We start from the raw sequence: 27213 nt of genomic DNA on the forward strand, positions 1-27213 counted from the left end.
CCAGCAAATTTCCTCTATGCTTAGAAACTTTTCTTTTCTAGTTGTCTAACTTATTTATTTATTTTTGTTAACCCCAAAATATACGGTATGTCAACCTCAAAATCCTATGTATTTCTGAGAGAGAGAAGGTGTGGAAAAATGGGGCCTCAGGCTCCCAGCCCCAAAGCACTACCCCGATTTGATCTTTATCCATCTCTGGCAGGGTTGGTTTTCTAATGTCAATACAAAGACAGAAAGGGAATAATTCGATTTTATTGGAGTTTTCAATTCATATTCAGCTGGGATTTGAAGTGTTTTAGCTGAGAAATGCTGATCGAACTGCCTCCACACACTACCATCACAATGGGGTCAAGGGGTGTCTTCAAGATTCCCTCCTGCTGCAGGCGTTGGATATGTCCTGAATAGACAGCAGCAAGGGCAGCTCCACATGCAGGCTCCACAAAAATTAACTCATCATCTGGAAAAAATGATTAAACATGAAGTAAGGGGATGTAAATCAGAACCTGGTAGATGTAAGACATTAGGAATGAGGGGGAAACAATGAAGGATATAATAAAGCCTTTACCAGAAGGGTATTGGGAAGTTACAGCAATATTGTTACTTGGCAATGAAGCAATTTGTTGTAGATTCAGGTAGCAAATTATGTAACCAAATGGCTGCTGAAAATATCAAATGCTGTATAGCCATAGGTCTACATTTAAAAAGGTAAATATTATGTTGAAAGTAGGGGTGCACTGAATCCGGGATTCAGGCAGGATTAGGCCTTTTTTCAGCAGGATTCGGCCTAATCCTTCTGCCCGGCCGAACCGAATCTGAATCCTAATTTGCATACGCAAATTAGGAGCAGAGAGGGAAATCGCGTGACTTTTTGTCACAGAACAAGGAATTCCCACCTGTAATTTGCATATGCAAATTAGGATTTGGTTCGGAATTTGGCCGAATCTTTCGCGATGGATTCGGGTGTTTGGCCGAATCCAAAATAGCGGATTCGGTGCATCCCTAGTTGAAAGAAACCTTATATTCTTATATTCTACAGAGCTCTTTTTTACAAAATGATGCTGTATGACTTAATGAAAAATATACCATACTTGCCTTCTTTTGAGTGTGCATACCTATCTATATATTGTTACGTTGTGGGGTACCCATTGTAGGGGTACCCTTTTGATGTTTGCACCTCTTGCACTGTTTACCTACAGCATTTGCTGAATTGGTGTGCCCTCCACCCATTACTAAATTCTTAATGAAAAATAGGACCTTAAAAGAAAGTGTAAGAATACAAAAGAAAAAAGAGTGAAGAATGCTTTTGGAAACCCCATAGAAAAAGAGCATCTGCACTTTATACACACCCAAAAACATTTCCACAGCTCGTATGGCTTCTCTGTCATCAACAGTAATGGAAATAACGTTGTGCTCCCTTGTACACTCAAAGGCTCTGTCACATACTGTCTTGGCACCGAGACACTTGGCAACACTAAAAGAGACAGACACACACATTTACACACTGACAGGTCATTGTATTACAGATATCAGTAAGAAAAGACTTGTCATTCTAGGCCAGGGCCTATTCTTATGATGTGTTACTGTAAGTAAGCTGTTGTTCTCCGTGGGTGGCACAGTGCTGGGATAATCGTGTAAAAAAGGTATTGTCATATATATGTATATATACATAATATGTACAGAACTCTCTAATTTGTAAATAGTTGACAAAAGGAGAATATGTTTGCATGGCATGCATCTTACCTGGTAATATCTGGAAGGCTGATGGGTTTTCCTGCTTCAAGAGCTGCATTCAAACAGTGGGCACCTTTAGTCTCCATTGCAATTATGGGAATATCAGTCCAACCCACCTTCTTCATCCCTTCAGCTAGCCCAGCCAGGAGCCCACCACCCCCTACAGAAACAACCAGTGCCCCTGGCTTCTGAGAACCCAAAGAGGCCTTTAGTTCACACACAAGGCTGGAGTGGCCTTCCCTGAAAAAAAGGAAGCCATCAATTACAGTAAGAGATAACAATTGGTTTCAAATATTCAGAGACACTGGTTATAGTATCCAAGCTTAAACCTCTTTCCTGGCCTGAAAAATGTGTCCCAGTCTTTTGATTCTAAAACTAATTCTCATTCATAAAAATCGAATCTCTAATTTTGTATGTGTGTATGTATATTTTTATTTGTATAGCACTCCTAGAGCCCAAAGCACTATACAGCAAAACAATAAATTAGTAGTAACAAACAAGGGTTTACTGCTATTAGTAACAATAAGTACAGTACATTATAAGAAATACAATTCACATAAATATAAAGTATAATTACAATTCATCATTTCTGCTCATTAGAGAGACATGTAGGGCATCAGACAAATTCTTCCCCTGTTTTTCTGTCTGTGACATCATTCAGCCCAGTTACAGGCTGGAGAGCCATCAGATTGACTTTGGAGCCAAATGTACAGGGTTTCCCCACAGAGCTTAAAGAGGAAAATCCCTGCTGCAGCAGCCAGAGAGAATAAGATCTGTGGAAAGTGACACAGCTGCTTAAAAGGAGTTCCAGAAAGAAGGAGAAGGAAAGGCTATGTTTTGCTCTGCTGGAAAAAGTATTTATCAGTATGAGCATCAGGGAGAGCCAGTTTCTATCTCCTGCCTGTGGATATTTTGGCCACTGTGTGTTTCCCAAGGGTGAGGACAGGTATTGCTCGTGTACCTGCCATGTGGGAGCAGCTACTACTTTCAAAGGGAAAGGTACCTTGGAGCAGGTAGCACTACTTGGGGACATAAGAGCACTTGGGGAAAGGACATTGAACTGATCGGAGTGATTTTGCATTTATCCATCCGGTGTGGGACTGTGGCATTGAGAGACTGTGCCAGGTGTTGATAATCCACACTGGTTCCGCAGAGTAAAAGCTATATTGTGTGATTTGCATTTACAGTTACTAAATACAGTTTAGATAAAGTTTATATATGTTTTATTGCAAGCTGTGTGTGTTTTATTTTTCCTATTGGAAATCCCCCTCCCCAGGCGGACACTTCGCCCCCTGTGCATGCACTCAAATGTGAGCATATGCATGCAAACAAGCGTGGACTGGCACACATTTGTGTGCTTTGCAGTTGGAGTGCAGAACTCCCTCAGCCGGAATGGGGTCGGCAACATACGTCTGCTAGGCAGATACGTGCCTAGCACCCCCAAGCTTTAAGCAGTAAGCATGTGACTCTTCTGCCTACCCCTTGTTCCAGCCCTGAGTTGAGTTTGACTTTAGTTTTTATATAAATGTGCAGTCAAAATATTTATTCCCTTATGTGTGTAGTAACATTTAAATCAGTATTTCAAAAGTGTAAGACCAGGCTCATTTTGGAGGCTTGCAAAATTTGAAAGATAAAAATGGACTGCTTGGGCAGCATCTAGTTGTCCATAGGGCAGTCTAATGTGAATTCTCTCTTCTACAATAAAATTTCTCACACCCTATATGTGACAAAACATGCTAATTTTTACTCCAACACAGTAACCCATAGTAACCATTAAGTTAAATGCTAAACCAGTAAATGCTACCTGCTGATTGGTTGCTACAGGCAATTAGACCTGTAGCAAATGTTGCACCTTGGTTACAGCTTCTCTGTACATGTGAAATACAAGAATATGTCTATATGCGATCTATAATTGTTATTATGGTAAGAAAGTTTCAAATCGCTGAGGCCTTGATAATGCTTGTGGTAAGCATGAGAAGACTTGATGAAACTAAAGGTTGATAGGGACTGATTTAAATAAAGGTGACCGCAGTACTCATTCCTTACTCCTTTCATTCTTGCATGGCACCAATTCTAATAGGACATTTGGGAGAAGTAGCTGCCATAACTATTCATTTGTTGAGCTGGTTTCTGCAGTTCCCAAGATACCATATGAGTGCACAAAGAACACTACTATGATTTTCTGCTCACCAGACGAGAGGATGGTTAAATGGAGAGATATACACACTGCCAGGAGTTTCAGTCAGCTGGTGAGCATGTGCATCAGCATCATCCCAGACCTGCAGTTGGCAGAGGGGAAGAAAGTTAATGATTAACACCTTGTAGTAGAGCAAGGTCTTGTAGTAGCTGGAACTCCTCATATAACCCTACCAGTAGGCATGTTGTCCCAGGCACCATACCCTGCAACTCCTCTTATCATGTCTGTGAAAACTGCACCTGCTTGGACTCATCTGACTGCTATAATATTAGTATCGTGTGTATCCTGTGCCCTGATGTGGAGTAGCTAGATAGGATATAAAATATCTCCTGTTAGTGGAGTGGTGGACATACATAAAAAAAAGCATGGATTTTTAAACCTGGCTGATTGACATCTGGTCAATTGATACTGATACAGATATTGATGGGGGAAGCCTGTCAGAGAGACCCATACACTTAGGGGGTAGAGCCAGTAAGGCTTTTGGGGGCAAAGCTCACACTTTTCAGTTCTTTTTTTTAAAACTCGAATTTTTAGGGATTTATTAAAGCCCGATGCTGCAAACATTCAGAATCTGAAATTCCGCCATCTCAGACCTGCTGGGGTTGTATATAAGTCAATGGGAGAGGTCACTATCATATTTGGAAGTTTCTGTGGTCTGTGCTAGAATTAGCCCGAAATTGGACTATTTGTGGGTTTTCGGGCAAAAATCCAAAAAATTCTGGCTTTTCTGGAAAAAGCCGGAAAAAACGTGCCTTTTGGGAAAAACTCCAGAAAAATCATATATTCGGATTTTCACTCAATTTTATCGAGTTTTCCTATGATCTGATTAAATCGAACTTTTTTTAATAATAAATAAGGCCAAATCATGGATTCTAGTTTCGTCAGAGTTTTTGGATTTAAAAATTTAAATTACATTTTGATAAATAATCCCCTAAATCTGTCAGCATTTTATATATCGGCCTGTGTACTGGAAGCTATAGGCAGGTTATACAGTATATAGACAGAAATGGTTTAGCTTGATGGACTTGTGTCTTTTTTCAACCTAACTTATTATGTTACATTTGTTGAATCCATTTACAGTATATATCCAGGGAAAGACTGGACTGCATTGTTGGTACTGTATTTCAGCAAATTTTACAGCTGGTTTATGCTGCAGTCTATTATGATTTTCCGTCCTATAGATCAGTATAATTGATGAAATATGGGTTGTGCCTCTCTTACTCTAATACTGTAATCAGTCATATATTTGGCTAATGATAATATTCAAGTAGTGTGTGTGAATGTGATAGGGACCTTAGTTTGTATGTTTTATCAGGGCAACATGTGCATTCCAGCATATAAGAAAATTGGACAAAAGCTTGTCAAACATGACGTTAAAATGATTAGGCAATCCTGCTACCTTCAACCTAACGAAAGAAATAGCAATTTAAGAGGTTTTGTTTGGGCAGGACCCATCCATAGCTGATATACTAGTTGGTAGATGTACTGTATCTTGATATTGGGATTGAGGTTCTCATCTTAGTAAAAGGCAGGATAGCAGACACCATGTGCCGCTCTGTAGTTGCTTCAAGGCTGAAGGTTTTTTATGGAAAATGCCACCAGGGCCCAGAGTACTGAAAACAGGTGAAGATCTCAGGCACATTTGGGTTAAATGGTTACCCATAAGCTGACATAGTAGAAGGCAGATGTATCTTGGTATTGGGACTGCACTTGTTTGAGACACAAAGCACTAAGCTGCTCCTATCAGCTAAGTATTATCTCCACGAATCATTTCACCTTAATTGCAGGCTCTTTGAGGTCTGTTTTCATACATTTTATGAGTCACTTTATACGCTAATGTTTTGCTAAATGACATGTATAAAATTCACCAAACTGTTTATATTCTAGGTTTTGATAAAATGTTTTATTTAATGTCTGTAATTACACTTGACACAATAAATGTTTTGTTGTAGGCTATATTTTAATCTGTGCATTAATCTGTTAATAGCTAAATCCCCTAGCTACTGTGACAACAAGGCATTTTTGTAATTAGTATAACTAAAACTTACCCAACAAAGAAATCTTTTTCGAGCTGGATGGTCTGTTTTATATGCATAAACTGAGGGGTGAAGTGCAAAAGACAAGGGCAAAACACCCTGTTTTATCTGTACTTTCAACCTTATGATTTGTGCTCATTTCTGTAGGAATCAATAGCAAAATGGACAAGTTACAGAGCAGAGCTTGCACCTGCCATGGATTCAGGCTCAAGTGTTCTGTGTACGGGTGCTAATAGGCCCTGGCATTTCAAGTATACAGAGGGCCAAATAGCCCCCCACCACCCTCACAAAATAGTCTATTGCATCTTACAGCAGCCCCTCTGGCACTGCCAGAACCCACAGATTGCCAGTCTGGGCCTGGGTGTAATTTTGCACCATTTAGTACCTTAGTGCTTGTAGCTATAGTAAATAAGCCCTATACACTTAAAATATGCATTGGTCATTATCTTGGCTCACTATTCTAGAGCCCATTGTCCCGCATCAGTTTCACGCCCTGGTTACATTACATTACATTGGCTACAACTGCTGTTAGGTTTTATATCCATACATTCCCTGTCACAGCAAAACCAACTGAAAAATGAGACACTGGGTATGGGCTGGGCCCCCTTCAGATGCAGATTTTGCACAACAGTCCCCATCTCACCTCTGTGATAAAAAATTATATTTGGGTTGTTTGATTATTTCATATAGTATGAAGGATCCGCACACACTCTATTATTCTGCAGTTGGGGAAGTGTCCCTTTCTTTATTTTTTAACACCACCAGTATCACTGGTGGTGTTATAAAATAAAGAAAGGGGCACTTCCCCAACTGCAGAATAATAGAGTGTGTGCGGATCCTTGAACAAGAATTGCTGTTGTTGTGGGACCTGCCCGGGTCTGCTGATGACCAGCACCACCATTGCAGTGAGTTTAAATACAGGAGTTGCGGTGGATTGTTAACATATAGGATGAAAAGACAGTTCTCCAGTAAATCCACTCAAATATATACCCATGCCCAGTTCACTGGTACAGGTCTTGGAGAATGTTGTAAAGAAATGTGTTATCAGCATTTTAGAAATCTTACCTTAATTCTGACCACACTCAGGAAGAGTTAGTTAAGGATATGGCTTATAATTCAGTGGGACAGTTAGATATAAGTACAATATGACTCCACAAACAGAGACCCAATTGCGCTAACCCAATGGATAGGTTCAAGGGCTGATCTGAAGGGTTACTTAGTAGAAGTGCATTGAGCACCTACTTGTGATGTAATAACTCACGATCAACCCATTACCAAGCCCCACTAGTAGTAAAGCTTCTGGAAAATATACATGTATGGATGAACCATACTTAACATAGTGGAGAATGTGTGGTTGTCATCCAGGAGTCGTACCTGTACTGTGGCCTTGGTACCAGCGGGGGCCATTGGTAAACCATAAGCCCACCTTTCAAAGCATAAGAATAATATACTGCAGACTATTTCGCAGGGGTTGAGAGGTATATAAGTGGGTGCAGGGGGAGGGATTTACAAACTGCTGTTGTTTGGGAGTGCACAGTAAAGGAATACAAAGGATAATCAAACAAATGTTTCAACAAAGTCTGAGGCCTCTTTTACACTTCTAGAGAGACTACATGAATGCATAAATGGATAGTGTTGAGGGGTTTTTACTTTTCCAATTATCACAACATCAGCTCCCAGATCCTGCAGCTTCTGTACAATATCTGCTCCAGTACTTTGTGGAACAACAATGGTTGCTGGGAGGTTCAGTCCCCTACAAGCATAAGCTGCTGCCAGCCCAGCATTACCCCCTGTGTGTGAGAGACAGAGGATGTATAAGGCAGAGATAGCAAAAGCACCAACACAAGAAAGCACGATAGATACTGTAAGTGAATATAGATACAAAAGAAAAACTATTGTATAAAAAAAGATGAAGATCAACAGACACCCAAATAAAGTAGCTTAATCAATACCTGAGGAACAGACAAACCTCGTGCAGCCTTTCTTCGCAAGCTACAAAACAGAGAAAAAAATATTTAGTTTGTCACTGCTTTCAATGCTTTCTCTGCTCCCTATCCAATGTGTAGCCATTGTTTCTGCTCTCACAGGTGAGTACCTCAGCTATGTTTTCTATATGATGTGTTGCTCTTGCTGCTGTACTCTATTGTGTATCACTGTGTATACTCTGTGTAAGCAAATCAAGCTGTCCATATCAATGGAACTATGTTGACTACATGAGCCCTCTTCTAGGGTACAGCAACTTAGACAAAGGATGAGGCAAGGTTATGATACTAAGGGCCAGACTTAATCTGATGAGATAATCTTATGTAACGCTAACATGGGCTAGGCAGACCAAAAAGTAGTTAATGTCCAGCTAGTGATAAGAGCATGGATTACATGTGACTCAAACACTTCAGGCTACGGCCTTTGCTAAGTGGAAGATTTCAGGAGTGGTGTATTATAACTACAACTCTCAGGCTACTGTGCAATAAAAATAGGAATAATGGACGCCAGAAGGTTCTTATGGTGAAACAAAGGAGTAACAAGTTTATTTCTTCAAGATAAATATCCCACAGGTTTACTTACAGTCAGAGGAGGTGTATGTAAGTAATGGTAGCAGGCTAAACAAGCAAAGGATGATACAGCTGAGGCATTTGACTCCTATAGGCATTGTAGTCAAGCAGTAAAAAGGAATCCCAGGCAGATGTACCTTTAAGTGGTCTGGATCCCACCCAGTGGAGTGGTCTGGGAGAAGGAGTCTAAGCCTGACACCCTATCCACTGTGGTCCCTTCACTAAAGGCAATCTAGGAGCCTAGGGAAGTTTCTTCCTGCTACACCTCCTTAATGGAGCACAAAGCTGATCTTGCTATCTGTACTCTCTATCTTATTCTCCTAGAGAGTCTATGCCAGATATAACCCTGTTTTAGCTAACCTCATTCACAGGGTTCCCTGCTCCGCGACTCAGACACTAGAGGTCCGGGTCCCTCTAGGGCAATAGCTTTACTGGGCCTTGGTGTACCCTGGCTCAATGGGAACAACCAGTTGATGAGTGTGGTAGGAAGTGGTCATTACACCTCTTGGCCAATAAATAAGGATATGTAAATTACACTAGATACATGGGCTTTTGCCCAGCAACTAGGAAAAAGGAGGAAGGGTAGGGAATTAAAGCCATAGGGGCATATTAACCCTATGGGTCCCTACACTTATCTCCTTATTCAATTCCAGCCTTAGTTGAAATAAAATTTAGAAAAAGGAAAATGCAAATTAAGCCCAAATTATTGTTTGTATAATACTTATAAGACACTGGTATTAGTGGTTTTTAATCTGACTGCAAGCTGATCCACACACAGTCTGTGCACTGACACTATTTTTAGAAAGTCCAGAAATTCCTTCTGATAAACATTTTTGTTTTCTGTGTCAATGACCTTAGAAGAAATAATGAACCAACCTTTATGCAGCACCGTCAGCCATGCACAATTCTATCTGGTTTATTCAATAGGTCCCTTCCTACACCTCTATTCCTTTAGGAAATATCTAACCCAACCTTTATATATATATAGCATCATGTCAGTATGTTAATCGGCTTTAGCTATCACAATATCCATACAAGCCAACACAGACCAGGGAAAACTGATTCCAGTTCCAGACTGGTTCATACTGCAATGGGTGGAACTGAGGTACAAGACTAAACAAGAGAGTATATAAAATGACATAATGCCATAGGCAACAGATCATTGAAAAATCTCTTATTCAGCAATACAATGCATATTTGGAATAAGATATAAAACTTCTCTTCACAAAGTCTCTGAACCATTAGGCCAAACTAATATTACTCAATGTGCCTTAAGGAGAATAGAAGTAACAAAGATTACTAAATATATACATTGATTGTAGTGATCGAATTAACTTTCAAGCCTGTCATTCAAACTACTACATAGTTACCAGGGTATAATTACTTCTCCAGCGCAACTGACAAACCATCTAAGTTAAGTTTCTACCAGAATTTATATAAATCACCGTTGGTAAACCATATCTGTTGCATAGTCATGTGAAGTTGGCTTGCAAGGTAAATATAAGGAAAATTCAATGCATATATTTTAACAACAGTGATGTATATTCATCATAGGAATGCAACATTGCTTTGTCAGTCGCTTCCAGTACCCAAAAGCTATTAAACCCAAATTTGCAGCTCTAGTTTTCCTTGTTCTGCTTGGCTAGTAAATTCCTTCCAAATTATCTGTAGAGTTGCAGAATGAATACATTCCCCATTTGTTTGTATGTATTTATGTATTTGTGTATGCTAAATACAGTGGGGCAGGTTTACTAAAGGGCAAAGTGGCTAACGCTAATGATATTTCACCAGAAATTCCATCCACAGGGACACCATCAATTTACTAACAGGTGTAGGTGACAATTCACTAGCGAACAGGACTGCTGCTAGTGCTCATTCGCACTCTATCGCCAGGCGACTTTTCGACTTCACCACCTCAGACAAGGCAACTGTTAAAATAAAGCTACATCTTCCTCAATCTTATGTCAGTGACATCATATCCTGTGTACTGGAAATGCATTAAAGTTGTAAAAATGCAGGTGACTTTTCCTTATTTTAAGCGGGATTGCCTGCAAAAGTCCTAAATATTGAACTTGGGTTAACATTTTTCCCCAGACATTTACATAGTTACATAGTTAAATTGGGTTGAAAAAAGACAAAGTCCATCAAGTTCAACCCCTTCAAATGAAAACCCAGCATCCATACACACACCCCTCCATACCTTTACATAAATTCTATATACCCATACCTATACTAACTATAGAGCTTAGTATCACAATAGCCTTTGATATTCTGTCTGTCCAAAAAATCATCCAAGCCATTCTTAAAGGCATTAACTGAATCAGCCACAGTGGCGGAACTACCGGGGGAGCAGGGGGTGCGAGCGGGCCATGGCCCACACCCCCTCAGGGCTCCCCGGCAGCCCGCGCGCCACTGAAAATGCGGGCGGTACGGAGGGGGCGGGGCCCGGCTGCGCGTCACGCACCAGGGCCCGCCCCCCTCTAGTTACGCTACTGATCAGCCATCACAACATCACCCGGCAGTGCATTCCACAACCTCGGTAATAAAGGATATCAAAGGTTTTAGTAGTTCGCTCCCTCTGCCGGTTCCCAAAGAGAAGATTCTGGGCTGGGAAGACGTTACTATAGCAACATGTAAACAAACAGGACAGAGAAGCGGAAGGGAGGAATACGCAACCGGATCCGCCGTCTCTTCATATGGCGACATGCGCACTGACAGCTTTGAAGCCCTTGAGGAAGTCAGAAGACGAAACGCGTCGGGCAGTGACGTCATCCACGAGCGCACTGGGATACACGAGGCAGCCGAGACGCCGGCCAAACCATCTACATTGGCTGCCTGGTGACTCCAACAGACGGCGAAGTGGTGACTTTGTTTTAATGCGAAAATTTTAACAGTAACATTGTTAGTGTGATTTTAATGTTATTTTGGGATTAAAAAAGTGATGATTTTACACTATGTCAGCACATTGTTTTAAAGCCACAGAGTCTGGAGAGAATTGAGAAGATGACTGTTAAACTATCTTTCTAAATGCCTAAACTTCGTTTAAACGTTCGTGAGTACCCTCACATAAGATTCACTTCACTGTGTGAATTCTAATAATTGACACGGCAAATAGCATAATTTGAAAAGGGCACCTTTTTAGAAGTACTCTAATCTCACAAAGTGGTGTACTATATTTATGTAAGAATACTACACTATATGAGAATCATTTTCTTGCCCCTTTGTTTGTCTATACCTCGTGCTGGATGAGCGCTGGTTTCCTTCCGTAACTCTGAATTGCATTCCACAACCTCACTGTCCTGACTGTGAAGAACCCCCTACGTTGCTTCAAATGAAAGTTCTTTTCTTCTAGTCTAAAGAGGTGGCCTCTGGTACGGTGATCCACTTTATGGGTAAAAAGGTCCCCTGCCATTTGTCTATGATGTCCTCTAATGTACTTGTAAAGTGTAATCATGTCCCCTCGCCTTGCAAAGGTGCACGAAGTGTGTGAAGCTGGTGACAATTCTCCCTTCAGTGAATCTGCCCCAGTGTCTCTTCTTGCATATAAACTGTGCAGTGTGTTTACATGTTCATCTTCCCTGCAGTGTGTATCCGTGTGTATGCTACAAGCTATGCGTAACTTTATGTAAGCTAATTGCAATCATGTATATGCTCTCTGCAAAGTAGATTCAGTGCAACTCATCCTTGGTATGTTTAAATATGTCATAGGAAAGAGCAGCAACAACAGGAATGCAATTTTCAACATGTATTTAAAGCTGTATGCATAACTGTGATTCTGTGCCATTTTACTAGATGTGGCAGCTGTTCATATTTCTGGCCACTCACCTTCTGACAATAGTGTCCAATCCCACGTATCTTGAAAGACCCTGCAGGCTGAACATTTTCCAGTTTCATGAGAACTTCAGTCCCAGCCAATTTGGATAAAGCACGACTCTCTTTCAGAGGAGTGACAATATGAAAAGGAGCTTGCTCTGCAAAATCCATCTCTTAAAGAAGCACAACCTGTTTATATACAGAATAGGGTAAAAGCAGCTTTGAGTCATTCGGCTGATATGTCAGTAGAGCTAGAGACACTGCTCCCCCAGTTAACATGGACAGATTACTTCAGACATAAGGCACCATTATGTATTTTGTTTACTGCACTCCACTGCACTAAACAAGAGGAAGCCCTCCAGTAAAAAGGACTGCGATACACAGTCACAAAGAACACAGTACACACCTGATCTCAGCAGAGAACTTTGTCACATTTGTACAGCTCAGTACTAAGGCCTTGACAGCATGCAGCCTGACATCCACACTGACCGCTTTGCCTCAAACAATCTTTAAACACTTTACAGATAACAGATCAAGGTCCTGAGGGAGTGCCTGCTGGGAGGAGAAAGAATTTTACGGAATGTTATAACCACTCCACTGCTGACAGGGCAAGTTTATAATGGATTGTCGCTGCATTATACATAATGTATTTAATTGTTTATTAGAAACTGTTCTGCCAGTGTTTCCATCTTAAATACAAAAAGAAATCGTCAGCGCTCAGTCTAACTCACACTGTGGCGTTGACCAGCTGCTGTAGAATGAGGAGCCTTGACGTGGCACGTGAGCTTACATATTTTGGCCAAAGTGTGGTACTAACACCTCATTTTTTGTAATCATTTTTTAAAGGCAAACCGAGTGCTGGCAATTTTTCTCTTACCAACTTAAATACTTAAGTTATGATGTTTTTCAATTTCATTCTAGAAAATTATCTGCCCACAAGCCTCTGCCAACTGTCAACTAGGATCATAATAATTCACTCTGAACATTTTATTTTTATGTTACCATTTTAGTAACAAGAACTGGACCATTATCATCATCTCTGCACTGGTCTTTTCTTCCCATCTGGACTACTGTAACCTTTTACTACCTGACTTACCTACTTCATATCTTTCCCCTCCATATTTCTCCCTATATTTGGCAGCAAGACATTGGCACCAAGGTTGTTGCTATAATTTAGAATATAGCTTAGGCTAATAAAAACATTTCAACAATACAGAAAAAAGAGCATCAGAGCAAAGAGCAGATCAGCATAGTTAGGACTGGAAATTGAGATTTCTCAGTAAAAGATCCCTTAACTGAAACTTCTACCTGCTTCACACTAATCATTTTTACAATTCAAGCACTATACTCAACTGAATCAGCCTACAAATGAATGCTTACCTCTACATGTACAGTATCCTTGGACTCCCCCACCTATGCCACACAAACCATCCTCGATTCGTACGATGAGATCTTTGCGTCTTTGACCAGCTTTACTCGAAATCTCAAAGATGACTTCAGGAAAAAAAATATTCAGTTTGTAAAACTGTTACCAAGATTATACCAAGATGTTATCAAGATTATAAGAACTTTGAATAAGGAATATTCATTCATTCAAGTTATGAGCTAAAAAAAAAATAAAAAAATATACCATCTGATTAAAATAAGAGACATGCATCTTTGGAGATGCTCACATGCTGGTTGGCCCTAGGAAAATGCCTATTTTGCCCTTTTGTTAATGCAACAGTCATGTCCCTATGCAATCTGTGAACTAAAGTGCCTGTTTGTGACTGTTGGACATTTTTGCTTGCAGTGTACAGTATTTATTGATATGCTGAAAATTGGATTACTTCTCAAATCCAGTAAATATATAAGGAACACGATCAAACTATTTATTTTACTATATATTTATTTTTTAATTCGATACTTTTAGCTTTTGGTATAAGACTGTTCAGCTTCAAACATAGGTTTGGTAGTAGAGCCTAGCTGTTAATTCATTTGTACACCCGATGTCTAGGGTTGCCACTTGGCCAATATTTCACCAGCTGACCAGTAAAAATGATGCTTGATGCCAATGTCATGAATAGGGAAAACTTGTTAAAATATAAGATGGCAGTATTTTTTGTTCCAGAGAAGGTGGTCCTACAGATGCCCTCCTGGTATGCCTCATACTAGACGTAACTGTTAGTAGCTCTAGCTTTATATGTTTATTTGTCATGTCACAATGTTAATGGATTCTATATCTGTGAAACAATTAATTTGGACTACATTTCCTAATACTCTAATACTGACAAAATTCTGTCCTCTCCCCAATGTCACTATTGACATTTATAATAAACCTTCTTAGAAGTTCATGGTTCTCACTGTACAGAACATACTATGTAAGTTTCCCCAATGCCCTTCCATGCAAGAAAGTGAAGTGTTAAATTACATTTTGCTAAGTCGGCATCTGTAACACTGTTCACATTGCATAACACATTGGAGAGCGGCACCCTGGATGTCTGCCTGAGCTTGCACAGGATGTGTAACTAAATCAGCATGAGTCCGCACTATTTGTGCATGTATGTGTGACAATCTCCAGCTTGGAGACACATTCAGCCAGCAAGCACTCATCAGGTGACCTAGCACACTATTAATGGAACAGAACAGATACAAGTTGTTCAGGTATGCAAGACATTCCCTATTACTGCTCTTTTCTTATAAACCAAGTATAATACTGTATGTAGAGTGCAGTACAGTGAGGGAAATACAGACATATTAACATGAGTGATTCAAAGGTCATGCTCAAACCGGTGCTGTGAATCTGGCAGCTTGTACTGGCATAAACTTTAACATTTGTAATCTTTCTACCACATAATAATCACAAAATATTTTCCAGGTTTGCAAAAGTTATATTAAATTTGTCTGTGCAAAAATATTAATTTTTACATTGTGAATTTATTTCCATTTACAGACTTTTATCACAGCCCCCATAAATCTGTAGTGCATTTAATATCATGTCCCCAGCAAACAGTGTGACTGAGTTGGAAGACCATTTTGCACTCAAGGCCTCTAGTGAGAATTAAGCTTCTAAGCCTCGGCCAATTAACATACACCTGTAAGGAATTCTTCTTTCATTTTTAATTTTTTTTGTAGTAATTCATTATACAAGCTGAACTGCGGGCTGGCAATCATTCTCTTTTTTATATAACAGGGGGAGTAGGAGAGAGAATAGGTAAAGGAGGAGGGGCTGTCAGGCGGTTTAGCAAAAGAAAAAAAGACAGGGAGCAAAAAAGTAGGGAGCAGCAGAAGAAATGGAAAATGAGAATAGTAGGGGACATGCGGATACAGGCAGTGGTGTAACAATAGAGCAGTGATCCTCAATCAATGGCTCGTGACCAATATGTTGCTCACCAACCCCTTGGATGTTGCTCCCAGTGGCCTCAAAGACACAGTATAAAGGTATCAATATAAATCAAACAGGCCGACTAGCCACAAATATATATCTCTAAATCTCTAAATATAAACGTATATAAACAGGGGCCACCATAGAGAAAGCATACTCTGCAGTCTTGGGGGGCCCTAGGGAACAGGCCGGTTCAGATTGCAAGGTCCACTACCTCTATAGATACACTACTGAAAATATTCCCGTCCACTGCATCCATTCGCCAGACCCCCCAGGTGGGGTCAGGTGGACTTATGCTCTGTAGTTACTCCACTGGAGAGAGCGGGTAAGCAAAAAGAGAAGGGAATTTGAAACAGGAGAGAACAGAATCTGAACAGAAAAGTTGAATACCTTAGAGGAAAATGATGTGGGTATGGGTATCTGAACAGAAAAGTTGAATACCTTAGAGGAAAATGATGTGGGTATGGGTAATAAGATAAATAAGTGTAGACTGACTACAGGAAAATTAAAATGGGGAAAGAGGAGACATATAGCAGTCTAACAAGCAAATTGAAGGACCTCTCGCGTTTCGGTGCCAAAATCCGCTGCATCTGCCTGCACCTGAGTGGAAGCAATGCATCTGGGTGCATCTGGGCCTGAAGGCTCTGTTGGGATTTTGCAGACCAAGGAGGAAGCTACTAGTACAATACAGTTTGTGGTATCAAAAGGGGTAGGCAAAAGAGTAAACAAAGTCCAGGCAAAGGGTCAATCAAGGCAGCAAGGTTCGTAATCCAAATAACAGGCCGAGGTCAGTAACAAAAATCAGTAATAGAAATAAATCACACCCTTACATAAGATGAAAGTCTGTAATGTTCTGGCATCTTAAATAGGCAAGTTTTGGCGCCAAACTGACGCGCTAGCGTCATGACGCTGCGTGCTGACGTTGCACACCTTGACGCGCTGGCGTCCTGATGCTGCGTCCATTGTGGCGCCAAACTGACACGCTGGCGTCATGACACTGGCGTCAAGATGTTGTTCACGTTTAACGCACTGGCATCAGAACGTGCCACGAGGGAGTCCCGGAGGCCGCCATCTTGACGAGGAGGTCGGGACCCACCATCTTGCTGAAGAGGACCGAAGCCGTGAGTATTCCTTACACAGACACAAGGTACAGTGGAAGAGCAGCTGAAGTCTTAGACAAAGTAGAAAGGGTAGAGAGCAGGAAAGACATATAAGGGGAGGAGAAGATATATGTATAAAGAGAGTGACAACTGGAAAACAGACTATAAGATCTAGGATAAGTTACATTAGAGCCTGTTATTACAGTCATGCAATCAGAATAAATACCAGTTCTTGAAACCTGCCTTGTAAAAATTAACAAACGGCAAGGCCTTTATATTAACTTCCTGTGAATTGTAAGCAAGCAGTGAGTAGCAGTGAGTAGTCTCTCCCAGGTGGACATGGCACAGGCACACAAACTGGCTTTGCTATTTTGGACACTAGATGGTAGCACATAGCTGTAGTTATATCTTTTATAAATGAGCTTGGATTATTATGATAATATTTGTTAATAACAAATAAATGTGTAATTTATAAAGGCGTTATAAATGTATTATATTTATATACATAACTATGTATGCATTATTAAAATATTATTTAGTATTATTTATGTATTTATTACAAATACATTTGTAGTTAACACGCTAAAAAAAAAAATTAAGATCATTTAAAATACTGATAATAACATGAAAGTGATGATATTGCCTGGCAGCTATCACCCTGTATGCACATGCAAATACATGGCAACTGAATCCTTGGTCAAGTAAGATTGAAATACGGGAAGCAGTAAGACTTTTATTAGAATCTACATAATCTATATATTACCTCACATATAAACCAACCATTTAGCATTATTCAAAGGAGAACTAAAGCCTAACTAAAGTATAAGGCTAGAAATGTTGTACATTATGTTTTGAGCTTCTGTACCAGCCCAAGGCAATCACAGCCCTTTAGCAGGGAAGATCTGTGCCTCCAAAGATGCCCTAGTAGCTCCCCATCTTCTTTTCTGCTGATTCACTGCACATGCTCTGTGCTGCTGTCGCTTACTGATACTGATATGTTTCTATAAAAATCCTAGAAATACACCTGTATCAATTAAGAGATGCTCAACGCCAAATATTTGCAGCCAAAAGCCCCCTGCAGCGAGATCCTGCCATAGGCTAATTACAATGAAAACAAATGGAAGGACTGCAACGCCCCCATCCCAGCGTGACTGAAACAGCCGCGGATGATCCCTTAGCTGTTTTGGAGGGTCGGGGGTGGCTTTGAGGGGGTCTTGGCTGCAAATATTTGGCGTGCAGAATCTCTTCATTGATACAAACACGTTCCTATGATTTTTATAGAAATGTGTCAGTATCACTTTAAGCCAGCAGCAGGTAAATAGTTAAATATGCCATCATGGTACCTTTGTTGTAGGAGCAGTAAAATGAGTAAGAAATGAATAAGAAAACTAATGGCAACAGTAATAAGCAATACTTGTCTTTAACTTGCTTAAATATGAGAGCACAACTTCTCTGGTGAAAAGGACCTTGCATAGTTGTGTGTGTATTTATATGTGTGTGAACTGCTCTACTGGGTGCCTTCCCAAATATTTTCTAAAAGTCTCCTTCAGGATCTGCTAATGTGCAATGGGACAATTCTGCTTGTATTGCATTAGCTGACAAATAAAAAAGAGGGCCTTCCAATCACCTGCATGAAATGCATAGATGAGGAATGCAGAGAAGGAATAGTTTTTGTATTTCAGTTATACTCATGGCTGGGAAGATACCCAAACCTATTTATTAAAGGGTACATTTGAAATCCAGTAGTTTGTGTCTGGTTATTTGCTCTTACCATATGGGAGAAATAAGACACTTTCAGGAGTATTAGTGCTGGTGATGCACAGATGGCAAACCGATGACCACGGTCTCTTGAATTTGAGATGCCTCCATTTCCCAAAGATGATAAAGATTGGACCTTTCAACCACAGGAAAAGAAAATTTTAGTGCAAAGGAGCAAATGTCTGATCTCAAAAGCAGGGTTTGCAAGATTTCGGTAAAATGTAAAAATGTGTTGATGTAAGGTGTAAAGTGTGTGGTCAGCAGTGCCAAAAGGCTTTTGACTATTCCACCATGGGCAGCAGTTTTGGGCGGCTATGATTAAGTGTATATACAATGAGGGTTATTTTGGCAAGAGGATTTCAGAGATGGGGAATATTATTAATGGGTCATTTCCACAAAGACTGTACTCAGAAGTTTTAGCCTTGCAGCACTGTACCTCCAGCCAGGAACTGGGCAAATGGCAGATTCAAATTAACATTCAGTTGTCAAATATCTATGACAAATTTATGCCTTCAAACCAAACAGGGCACAAAACACACTAAGTGGCCTTTATACTGGCCTGTACGTGGTCACCATTAAATTAATCAGGATGCCAGCGTTTTAAATTGTCGTAGAGCTGTCAATGTTTGAGTAATAATAAGAAAAAAGCAATGTGGATATTCAAGTCATAAACTGCCATGTAGAACAACAACTGGTGATTACTCCTGTAGCCTAGACCTCATGCAGTGCTTTGCTGTGATAGACAGAAGGGAACAATTAAAACACTACAGCATGATGCCCCCAACCCCAATTCATGATCTGCACACAGGCCACTTGTATTACAGCCCTCCTACGTCCTACCATTATCTGTAGTCTGGGGATTCCATTTGTGTTTCTGCATCCTTCTTTCCTATGGGTATTAAAGTGAGGTAGGTAAACCAGCCTTACCAAACCTTCAGCCAAGACTTACCCTAAACATCTGCCCTTGTCTGTTCATTAATGTGCATAACTTCTATGAACCATTAAAAGAACTACTATATACCCTAGACTAGAAGTGAACATGTGCTAAGAAAAAGTATGAAGAGCAGCGAGTAATACCATAATCAACCATATTAGATAAACCTGATTAAATCAATATTTTTCTATGATAATTAATACATTTGAGCACATAAATCTACTATAATTTCTGAACATATGAAAAATGGCACATTACAATCTCTGTTATGTAGATCAAGATAATATTTACATAATACTAGTGTCTGATTTCCCAGGGTTTCAGGAAGGGGCTGCATAAGCACAGCAAAAGTTGAGGCAGCATCTTCAACAAATTAAAATAAGTGTATTATTAATTATAACATTCCAATTGAATAAAAGACCTACTAGTGTACCAGAAAGGTAATGGCCAGGTAAGAAGGAAAAGGGGTGGGGGAAAAAGAGAGTTAAAAGACAAGTTAGAGAAAGCAGAGTAAGAGTATGTGGTGAGCATAGCAATACAGAAGAAAGGAGAAAACAGGAAAGTTGAAAAGGGAGGCAAAGGGGAGAGCATTGCAAGAAGTAAAAGGAGCAAAGTTGGTGGAAACTGATGAGATAGAGTGAAAAGAATTGAATGAAAATTGAGGTAACAAGGAATAAATAAAGAAGAAGAGGAATGCAGGCTGAAAAAGAGTAGGGGCGAGAAAAGCACAGAGCAGATGAGAACATGACGGTGAGATGGAGAGGAAAGAGTGTTGTTTTAGGGAGCAAGAAAGAGAAAAGTCAGGCTAAAATACAGGAATCACATAAAAGAAAAGGGAAAGTAAGGCAAAACAAAAAGTAATTTGTCGCTTGAATGGGGAGAGAGAAAAAAGCATCACAAAAGAGTGACTATGAAGATTTTCATTCATCCAGGTCATGGTATATCTAGTATAGGTAAATCTAAAAACAACTGGACTTGCTGAGTAATCAATGAAGACGTTTCACTACTCATCCGAGCAGCTTCTTCAGATCAACTGACTGGTGTGGGAAGTTTTCGTCATATAAACTCTTCCACTAATCCAAACACAATGGCACATTGTAACTCTTCAAAGAGGTGACATCTGAAGAAATTCACAGAGGTGTTGATTCTGCGTAGTTACTGTGATAGGATTATCCAATGTGTCATGCAACTCATAGAAACAGGTGTTACTTGTGAGAGTTGCATGAATGAATGTGTGAACTGTTCTGAAACCACCGGGGTACAGATGTTAGAACAGCATTGTATGTATCAGAAAGGTGGTGTCGAAGGCCCCCGCCTCTGTTAAGGGATGGTTTCTCCACTTTGACATGAATCGCCTCCTTCACACCTCATTCAAACCAGTGGTCTTCTTTATCCAAGATTTGGACCTTGCTATCTTCAAAGGAGTGCCCCTTGTCTTTTAGGTGTAGAAAGACAGCAATGTTTTGACACATTGGACAATCCTATCACAGTAACTACACAGAATCAACACCTCTGTGAATTTCTTCAGATTTGGATTAGTGGAAGAGTTTATATGCCAAGAACTTCCCACACCAGTCAGTTGAACTGAAGAAGCTGCTCGGATGAGTAGTGAAATGTCTTCATTGATTACTCAGCAAGTCCAATTGTTTTTAGATTTACCTATACTAGATATCACAAAAGAAAAGTATTTAATGGAGTAGTGGAAAAGAGTGAGACAACAAATATATTGCAGAAAAAAAAAGAGAGATAAGGGAGTGATGGGGGAATACAGAAAATCAAATAACAAAGGAATGGAAGAAAAGGGCAGAATAGAAAAGAAAGGACTGTTAGAGAGCCTTTGTATAAAAGGGAAAGAGAGAAGATATAGGGAGTGACATAGGGAGCATAGGGCAGGCAGAGTATGGCACACATATTAAGCATAACACAAGCAGAGTATCGTACACAAGGAGCATAGGGCAGCCAGAGTATGGCACACACAGGGAGCATAGGGTAGGCATAGTATGGCTCACACAGGGCATAGGGCAGGCAGAGTATGACACACACAGGGAGCATGGGGCAGGCAAAGTATGGCACACACAGGTAGCATAGGGTAGGCAGAGAATGACACACACAGGGAGCATAGGGCCAGCATAGTATGGCGCACACAGGGGGAATAGGGCAGGCAGAGTATGGCACACACAGGGAGCATAAGGCAGGCAAAATATGACACACATAGGGAGTATAGGGCAGGCAGAGTATGGCATACATAGGGAGCATAAGACAGGCAGATATTGGCACACACAAGGAGCATAGCGCTGGCAGAGTATGGCACACAAGAAGCATAGGGCAGGCAGTGTATGGCACACAAGGAGCATAAGGCAGGCAGAGTCTGATCATTTGTACTTCTGTGCTTGTGTGTGTTGCTTGTGTGCTTCTGGGTATGTCTTTGAGTCCAATTTATCAAAGTTAATGGTCATGACTGTAGCATGCTACTGAAATAACATTAGCCTAGCCCTAGAAGAAGAATAAAAAGTGGGTGTATTGCTCTTAAAAAAAAAAGTTTTCTTTGGCTAATAATCTATATATCCATGAACTTGTTTTCTCCTGGGGTGGTGAACTTGATATTTACACTGCATTCATTTTGTGTGTTCTTAGGGTATACTATGTGTCATTTTAACTGTATTTAATCTGTCGTGTATTACATGATTCTTATACAATAAATCTGCACTGAATTTAACCAATGATATGTTCTATATGTTCTAGGATTATAAAATCACTCTGTCATATGCTCTTGTTGTATTATACATTCTGTTGTAATTGCTTTTATCCTACCATGAGTTTTTAGGCTATTATACAGGTATTAGTGTATTATACATTAGATTGTTACTGCATGTATCCTGCCCTTCATTCTGGAGTATTATATTTGAATTAAGGGGTTGAACTTGATGGACATGTGTCTTTTTTTAACCTAATTTACTATGTTACTATCTTGTCATGCAGTGTGGGAATTATAAATCAAGTTTGCATTGTATTCTGCCCATTGTCTGGGGGTGGAATATGTATCATGTTTTAGATACTGTATGTTTATTCATAGGTTTTTAATGTCTAGCAAACTGGGAGAGAATTTTTGTATAATATTCTAATTAGCCTCCCCAAAGACAGAAATCATCCTCCGCCTATCCCGTCATTGTAATCCCTTTGTTTGACCCTAAACCCAGATGATCAGCTTAGCCTGATACAGCCTGCCTTAGGTGGGCATATTGATGGAAAGTCATTTTATAATGTATGACCACCTGTGTTATGGAATTTTTCTTCCTGTTGTGCATTGCAGCAATTACTCCAGCAGCTACTTCTGTATGTGTTTCTCTACATTCCATGGATGCAACAATTTAATTTTTGGAATACAGATATTCATTATGAGTCACTGTTAATGTTTATGCATATTTTGTGAATTCTGTATTTTCTTTGATTTTGATTAAAGGTTGTGTTTACAATCTCCCCTAAAACATTGAGTGTCTTTGTACTAAGAATGCTTCAAGAAAAGAGCAAAGAAAAAAGAAAAGAACATATAGCGCACAGTGTGGATATTATTCATTTTACAGAAGTCTCAAGATAATCCACATCCCCACTATACAATTATTACCGGAACAGAACAATCCTTGTATCTGTGGAATTTTGGCAGATGTCAGGAGTGTTGCTGTAAGATGCCATAGACAGTGACTATTTATTGGGCGTTTGGGGGGGGGGGTTGTTTGGGCCTCTGTGTACTTGAAATTCCAGAGCCTATTTGGAATCTCACTATGGACCTACTTGTAATTCAGTACCAGCAGGGGTTGCTAAGGACATACAATTTAGCTAATAAAAGGGTTGGACAAAAGAATGTGCAAAACAAGTCTGATATCTGAGAGCCTTCTCATCCACTAGTGCTCTCTGGTATTTATATTTTGGTTTGTCATACCCAGTGTTTCTGTTATTGCAGCTAAAACTTATGCTAATGATATGTTTTATCTTACCTCACTACAACAACAAAAATAGATAACAGCAATTAATGGAGGGCACTTCCTTTATACAAAGGGCACAAGAGCCAAATAGAGCCAGAAAATACTCCAAACTGCAGAAAGTTGCTCTGCGCACCACATATCATTGCAACAGTGTATCATTACAAAGACATTAAAACATTATTACATTGGTGTGTGGAAGAATACCCCAACATTTCAGACACTTAGTCCTTTGTCAAGGGGCTTCAACAACAAAAATATCCACAAGTATAAGGCTTTTTAAAAGGTTATCTGAACATTATGTTCCCTGCAAGGCTACTAAGCAAATACATAAAATCTATGAATTTCCCTCAGGTTACAATGTCAAGAATGTGCCCACCGACAGCTACTTTAGTGAAAGGAAAAACACAGAAAGATCATCTTTCACCTTCTTCGTGTCTCTGCTAAATAACATGACAAATAAAAGCATCACCTTCCACAGTATAGTCTTTAATAATACAGAAAGGCTATGAAAGAACTGTTAAATATATCCTTATAAGGAGGATCACTTTTAATAGGTACCTTGTAATATTACAAGATTCACTAATTATATATATTTTAAAAATAATGTTCCCCCTACTTTAAAATACAGTATTTTAAACAGGAGTCTGCTGTATTCTCTTTGGTATATATAGTTAATATTGAACCCCAGTAGTAAAACAGAAGCACTAGAAGTCACCTTGAAGCTCCACAATCTGTATAAAAGAACACAGCCTATGGACACACCATTCTGAAACTCCTCTGAGCCTTCTTGTATCATTTTGTCTTAAAGATTGTTTTGCACATTGTTGTCTTCATAAACAAAATTAAAATTACTTGTCTCCTGTTCATCAAAATGGGTTTGTTGTGCCTGAAGACAATATGCTATGTTTAGTGAATGAAATCACTGCTCACAAAAAGAGAAATTGCTCTATCTGCCTTATCCCCCCATTCTACAGTAGTGTATAATATTGCTGGGGCTTATGAATTACATTCCAGTCCACATAGGGTCTATTAGACCAACTGCAGCATTTATTTTGCACTAGCCAGGAACATTTTTTATGCTTGTGTTGCTACCCAACTCTTTTTACATCTGAATGTTATAAAAAGGGTTGAGAACCCCTATAGTAAGACTTTACATTTCAGTGGGTGTCTCCTAAAACTGCACACCCAGATTTGTTGTTATCTAATAACTCTTCAAACTCTGTCAAGCTGCTTAAGAAACCTAATGGACAGTAGCCCCCAGGGCCTCTGACTAAATTGACATTAGCTATACTGTAGGTCATGAATGTGACTGAGCCACTTTTTGGACTGCTGCTTGTCCCAAACACCCAAAAGTCTGAGAATGTAAAGGTGATTCTTATGTACATTAGTACACTCCTAATGCAGCCCAAAATTAGTCAGCAATAAAACCAAACAAAGGACTGACTTCTAATGATAGTCCAGCACAGTCTGAGAATCTGAAAATGAGAGGTCTAGAGCTGGTAAGTACAATATTTTCCAAACAATGGTCAAAGGTCCAATGAGATAAGCTTCCACTGTAATAAATATATATATATATAGTATAAAGTATACTGCAGGGAATGTGATAGAGTTCCTAGAGCCCTAAATAGACCAAACACCATAGCTGAAGTACCTGGTATTAAGGGCTTGTAGGTAGAGACTATCTAGCTCCTGCCATAGCACACTCATAGTCAATGAAATAGTCAACTTCAGCTTAAAAGGGCAGTTCTTTGCTCCATTGACAAGAGAAAGACTGTGGGGTTTGTAATCCCAAGTGTAGAGAAGCAAGGTAAAACAAACTCAGGAAAGTTCCACAACTACTTGGAATGCAATCACTTCATTAAACCAGTACACTGTGCATGGAACCACCGATAGGACTGACCTGAAACATGTTTCACAAATAATAATGTATAATCTGTCTTGTATAGATAAAGGCTAACTGATATACTCTGACTACCATTGTAATATATGAAATAACCCTGGCCCAGCTGAGGGTGAGAGTTGCATGTAGCAACCACCGGCAGCATTTGTTTGATTTCACGTGATCAGTGGCTGAACTACTGGGGGAGCAGGGGTGCAATTGTACCAGGGCCTGCACCCCCTGCGAGCGAGTCAGCAGTTCACGCGAGTGAAAAAAACGCTTCCAGACGGGGGTGGGCGGTTCCAGCTACAGCACGGTCTGCACCCGGGCCTGCCACCCCATAGTTACATTTCTGAACATGATCCCTATATTACCCCTTACCTCAGACCTTGAAGGGGCCCAGCCTAAAGGCTTAGTTCTTGTTTTAGAATATTTACTGTTTTGGATATTCCTGGAACAATAATTCAATGACCCTTGTTAACAATAGGATTTTATGAAAACTGGGGGCTTCAAACAAAAGTGTCTGAAAAAATATCCTACCTACACGATAAAATATGTGGACTAAAAATATTCTATCTATTCATAACTTTATCCATTGCAAATATGTGCTTCCTCAATTCAACTGCTTGATTTTACCTTAATGAACACTTTGCATTCTTCTCTTTTGTATATGACACTAGAAGGTCATTCCTTGCACAATTTATCTAATCAGGGTCATTGTGTCTTTTCATAAATTACGTTTTCCAGCTGCATACCTACTTTCAGTATATAGAAAAGCAGTGAGATTTGAAAGGAACCTCAGTGTCCCTTAAAATACTTCACTCCTTAAGGCAACCGGCCTTTTGCTCTTTGCAAGAATCCAGGCATTGTCACACACATTGATATTCTCTTCAATTCTACTTCTTCGTGTTTTACCATTCTCCTTCCCCAGCATATGAGCCTGTCACATTGTTTTCATTTCCATCTGGTTATAATATCTGAAAAAAACAGCCTCAAATCAAAATGATATAGAGCCAGAAAGCTGCAGTTTTATAGTTTAAGCATAAAACGGAGAGAATGAAAATGATATCTGTTTCTATAAATCTTTTACAGACTAAACCCCACCTCCAATCTCACCTCTTTTAAATACCCGTTAAAATAAAAATGCCTTATAATGGATATATTTAAGCTAATATTCCATTTAAGCTAAGGGTGTCTTTTTCTGCTGGAATAAAAACACCCATGGAGAAAACACCAATACGCTGGCATCAGCCTTGAAGAGTTAATAGTGAAATCAGAGGACAAGATGTTTAGTTGCATAGTTCTAATATAACAAGACTATTCCATAAGAAAAAGTTAGTTAGGGCTCTAAGAAACATCTAAAAACAAACAGTGGTTTAGGTCAGATTCTAATGCAGCACAACTGAATCAGAAATTCTAATTTGTGCCAAAGCATAGAAACCTTTCAATAAACATTTTCAGCATTGCAGAATACTGTTTTACAAACAAACAACATGTACTGTACTTTATTAGTTGTTTTCCTCAATCTCCGAGTTCTGACATGACAGTATATACGTCTCACCAAAACCATGGGACATCTCTTTACTGCCTCCCTGCAAAGCCACCACTGCATAAACACCCCTTCCCCACTCAGTACCTCTTAGTCCCATTGGTTGGCATTGTTGTCAAGGATGAGGCTCCAGTTAGCTGGCATTCTCTTTCTCTGCTCAGCCATGTTCATCAATGTGCCCGAGCTTCCAGTTGATGCTACAAATATTTTGGAAAATAAATCCATAGAAAATGAATTAGATTCCCTTATTCAGCTAAGACAAAGATCAGACTTGATTGATGTATTCGAACCTTTCATGTTGCAACATATTCATTTATAAA

The 27213-nt window shown here is 39.7% G+C and overlaps 1 protein-coding gene across 2 annotated transcripts; it reads right to left on the minus strand.

Moving 5' to 3' along the window:
- Positions 1-236: 236 nt before the first annotated feature.
- On the minus strand, positions 237-27097 carry LOC121399475 (serine dehydratase-like). 2 transcript variants are annotated; one of them, XM_041580251.1, is made up of 12 exons: positions 26981-27097; positions 26104-26321; positions 18565-18687; positions 13710-13823; positions 12736-12884; positions 12342-12518; positions 7917-7956; positions 7615-7754; positions 3922-4010; positions 1741-1971; positions 1347-1471; positions 237-457 (listed from the first exon to the last, which is right to left on the minus strand). In XM_041580251.1, exons 6-12 carry the CDS (start codon positions 12498-12500, stop codon positions 264-266), a joined length of 978 nt encoding a protein of 325 aa, XP_041436185.1. In that variant the 5' UTR covers positions 12501-12518; positions 12736-12884; positions 13710-13823; positions 18565-18687; positions 26104-26321; positions 26981-27097; the 3' UTR covers positions 237-263. The 2 variants fall into 2 exon arrangements, with proteins under 2 accessions (XP_041436185.1, XP_041436184.1); XM_041580250.1 differs by lacking the exon at positions 26981-27097 and adding an exon at positions 26849-26920.
- Between the last annotated feature and the right edge of the window lie 116 nt (positions 27098-27213).

This window comes from Xenopus laevis, chromosome 1S, assembly GCF_017654675.1.
Source record: "Xenopus laevis strain J_2021 chromosome 1S, Xenopus_laevis_v10.1, whole genome shotgun sequence".
Taxonomy (NCBI): Eukaryota; Metazoa; Chordata; class Amphibia; order Anura; family Pipidae; genus Xenopus; species Xenopus laevis.

Coding starts and splice junctions, on each gene's coding strand:
- LOC121399475 (XM_041580251.1), bottom strand. CDS start 12,500: ATGGATTTTGCAGAGCAAGCTCCTTTTCATATTGTCACTCCTCTGAAA. Junction 7,957..12,341: donor TTGGACACTATTGTCAGAAG/GTGAGTGGCCAG, acceptor TCTGTTTTGTAG/CTTGCGAAGAAAGGCTGCAC. Junction 4,011..7,614: donor ATGTTGTGATAATTGGAAAA/GTAAAAACCCCT, acceptor TGCCAACTGCAG/GTCTGGGATGATGCTGATGC.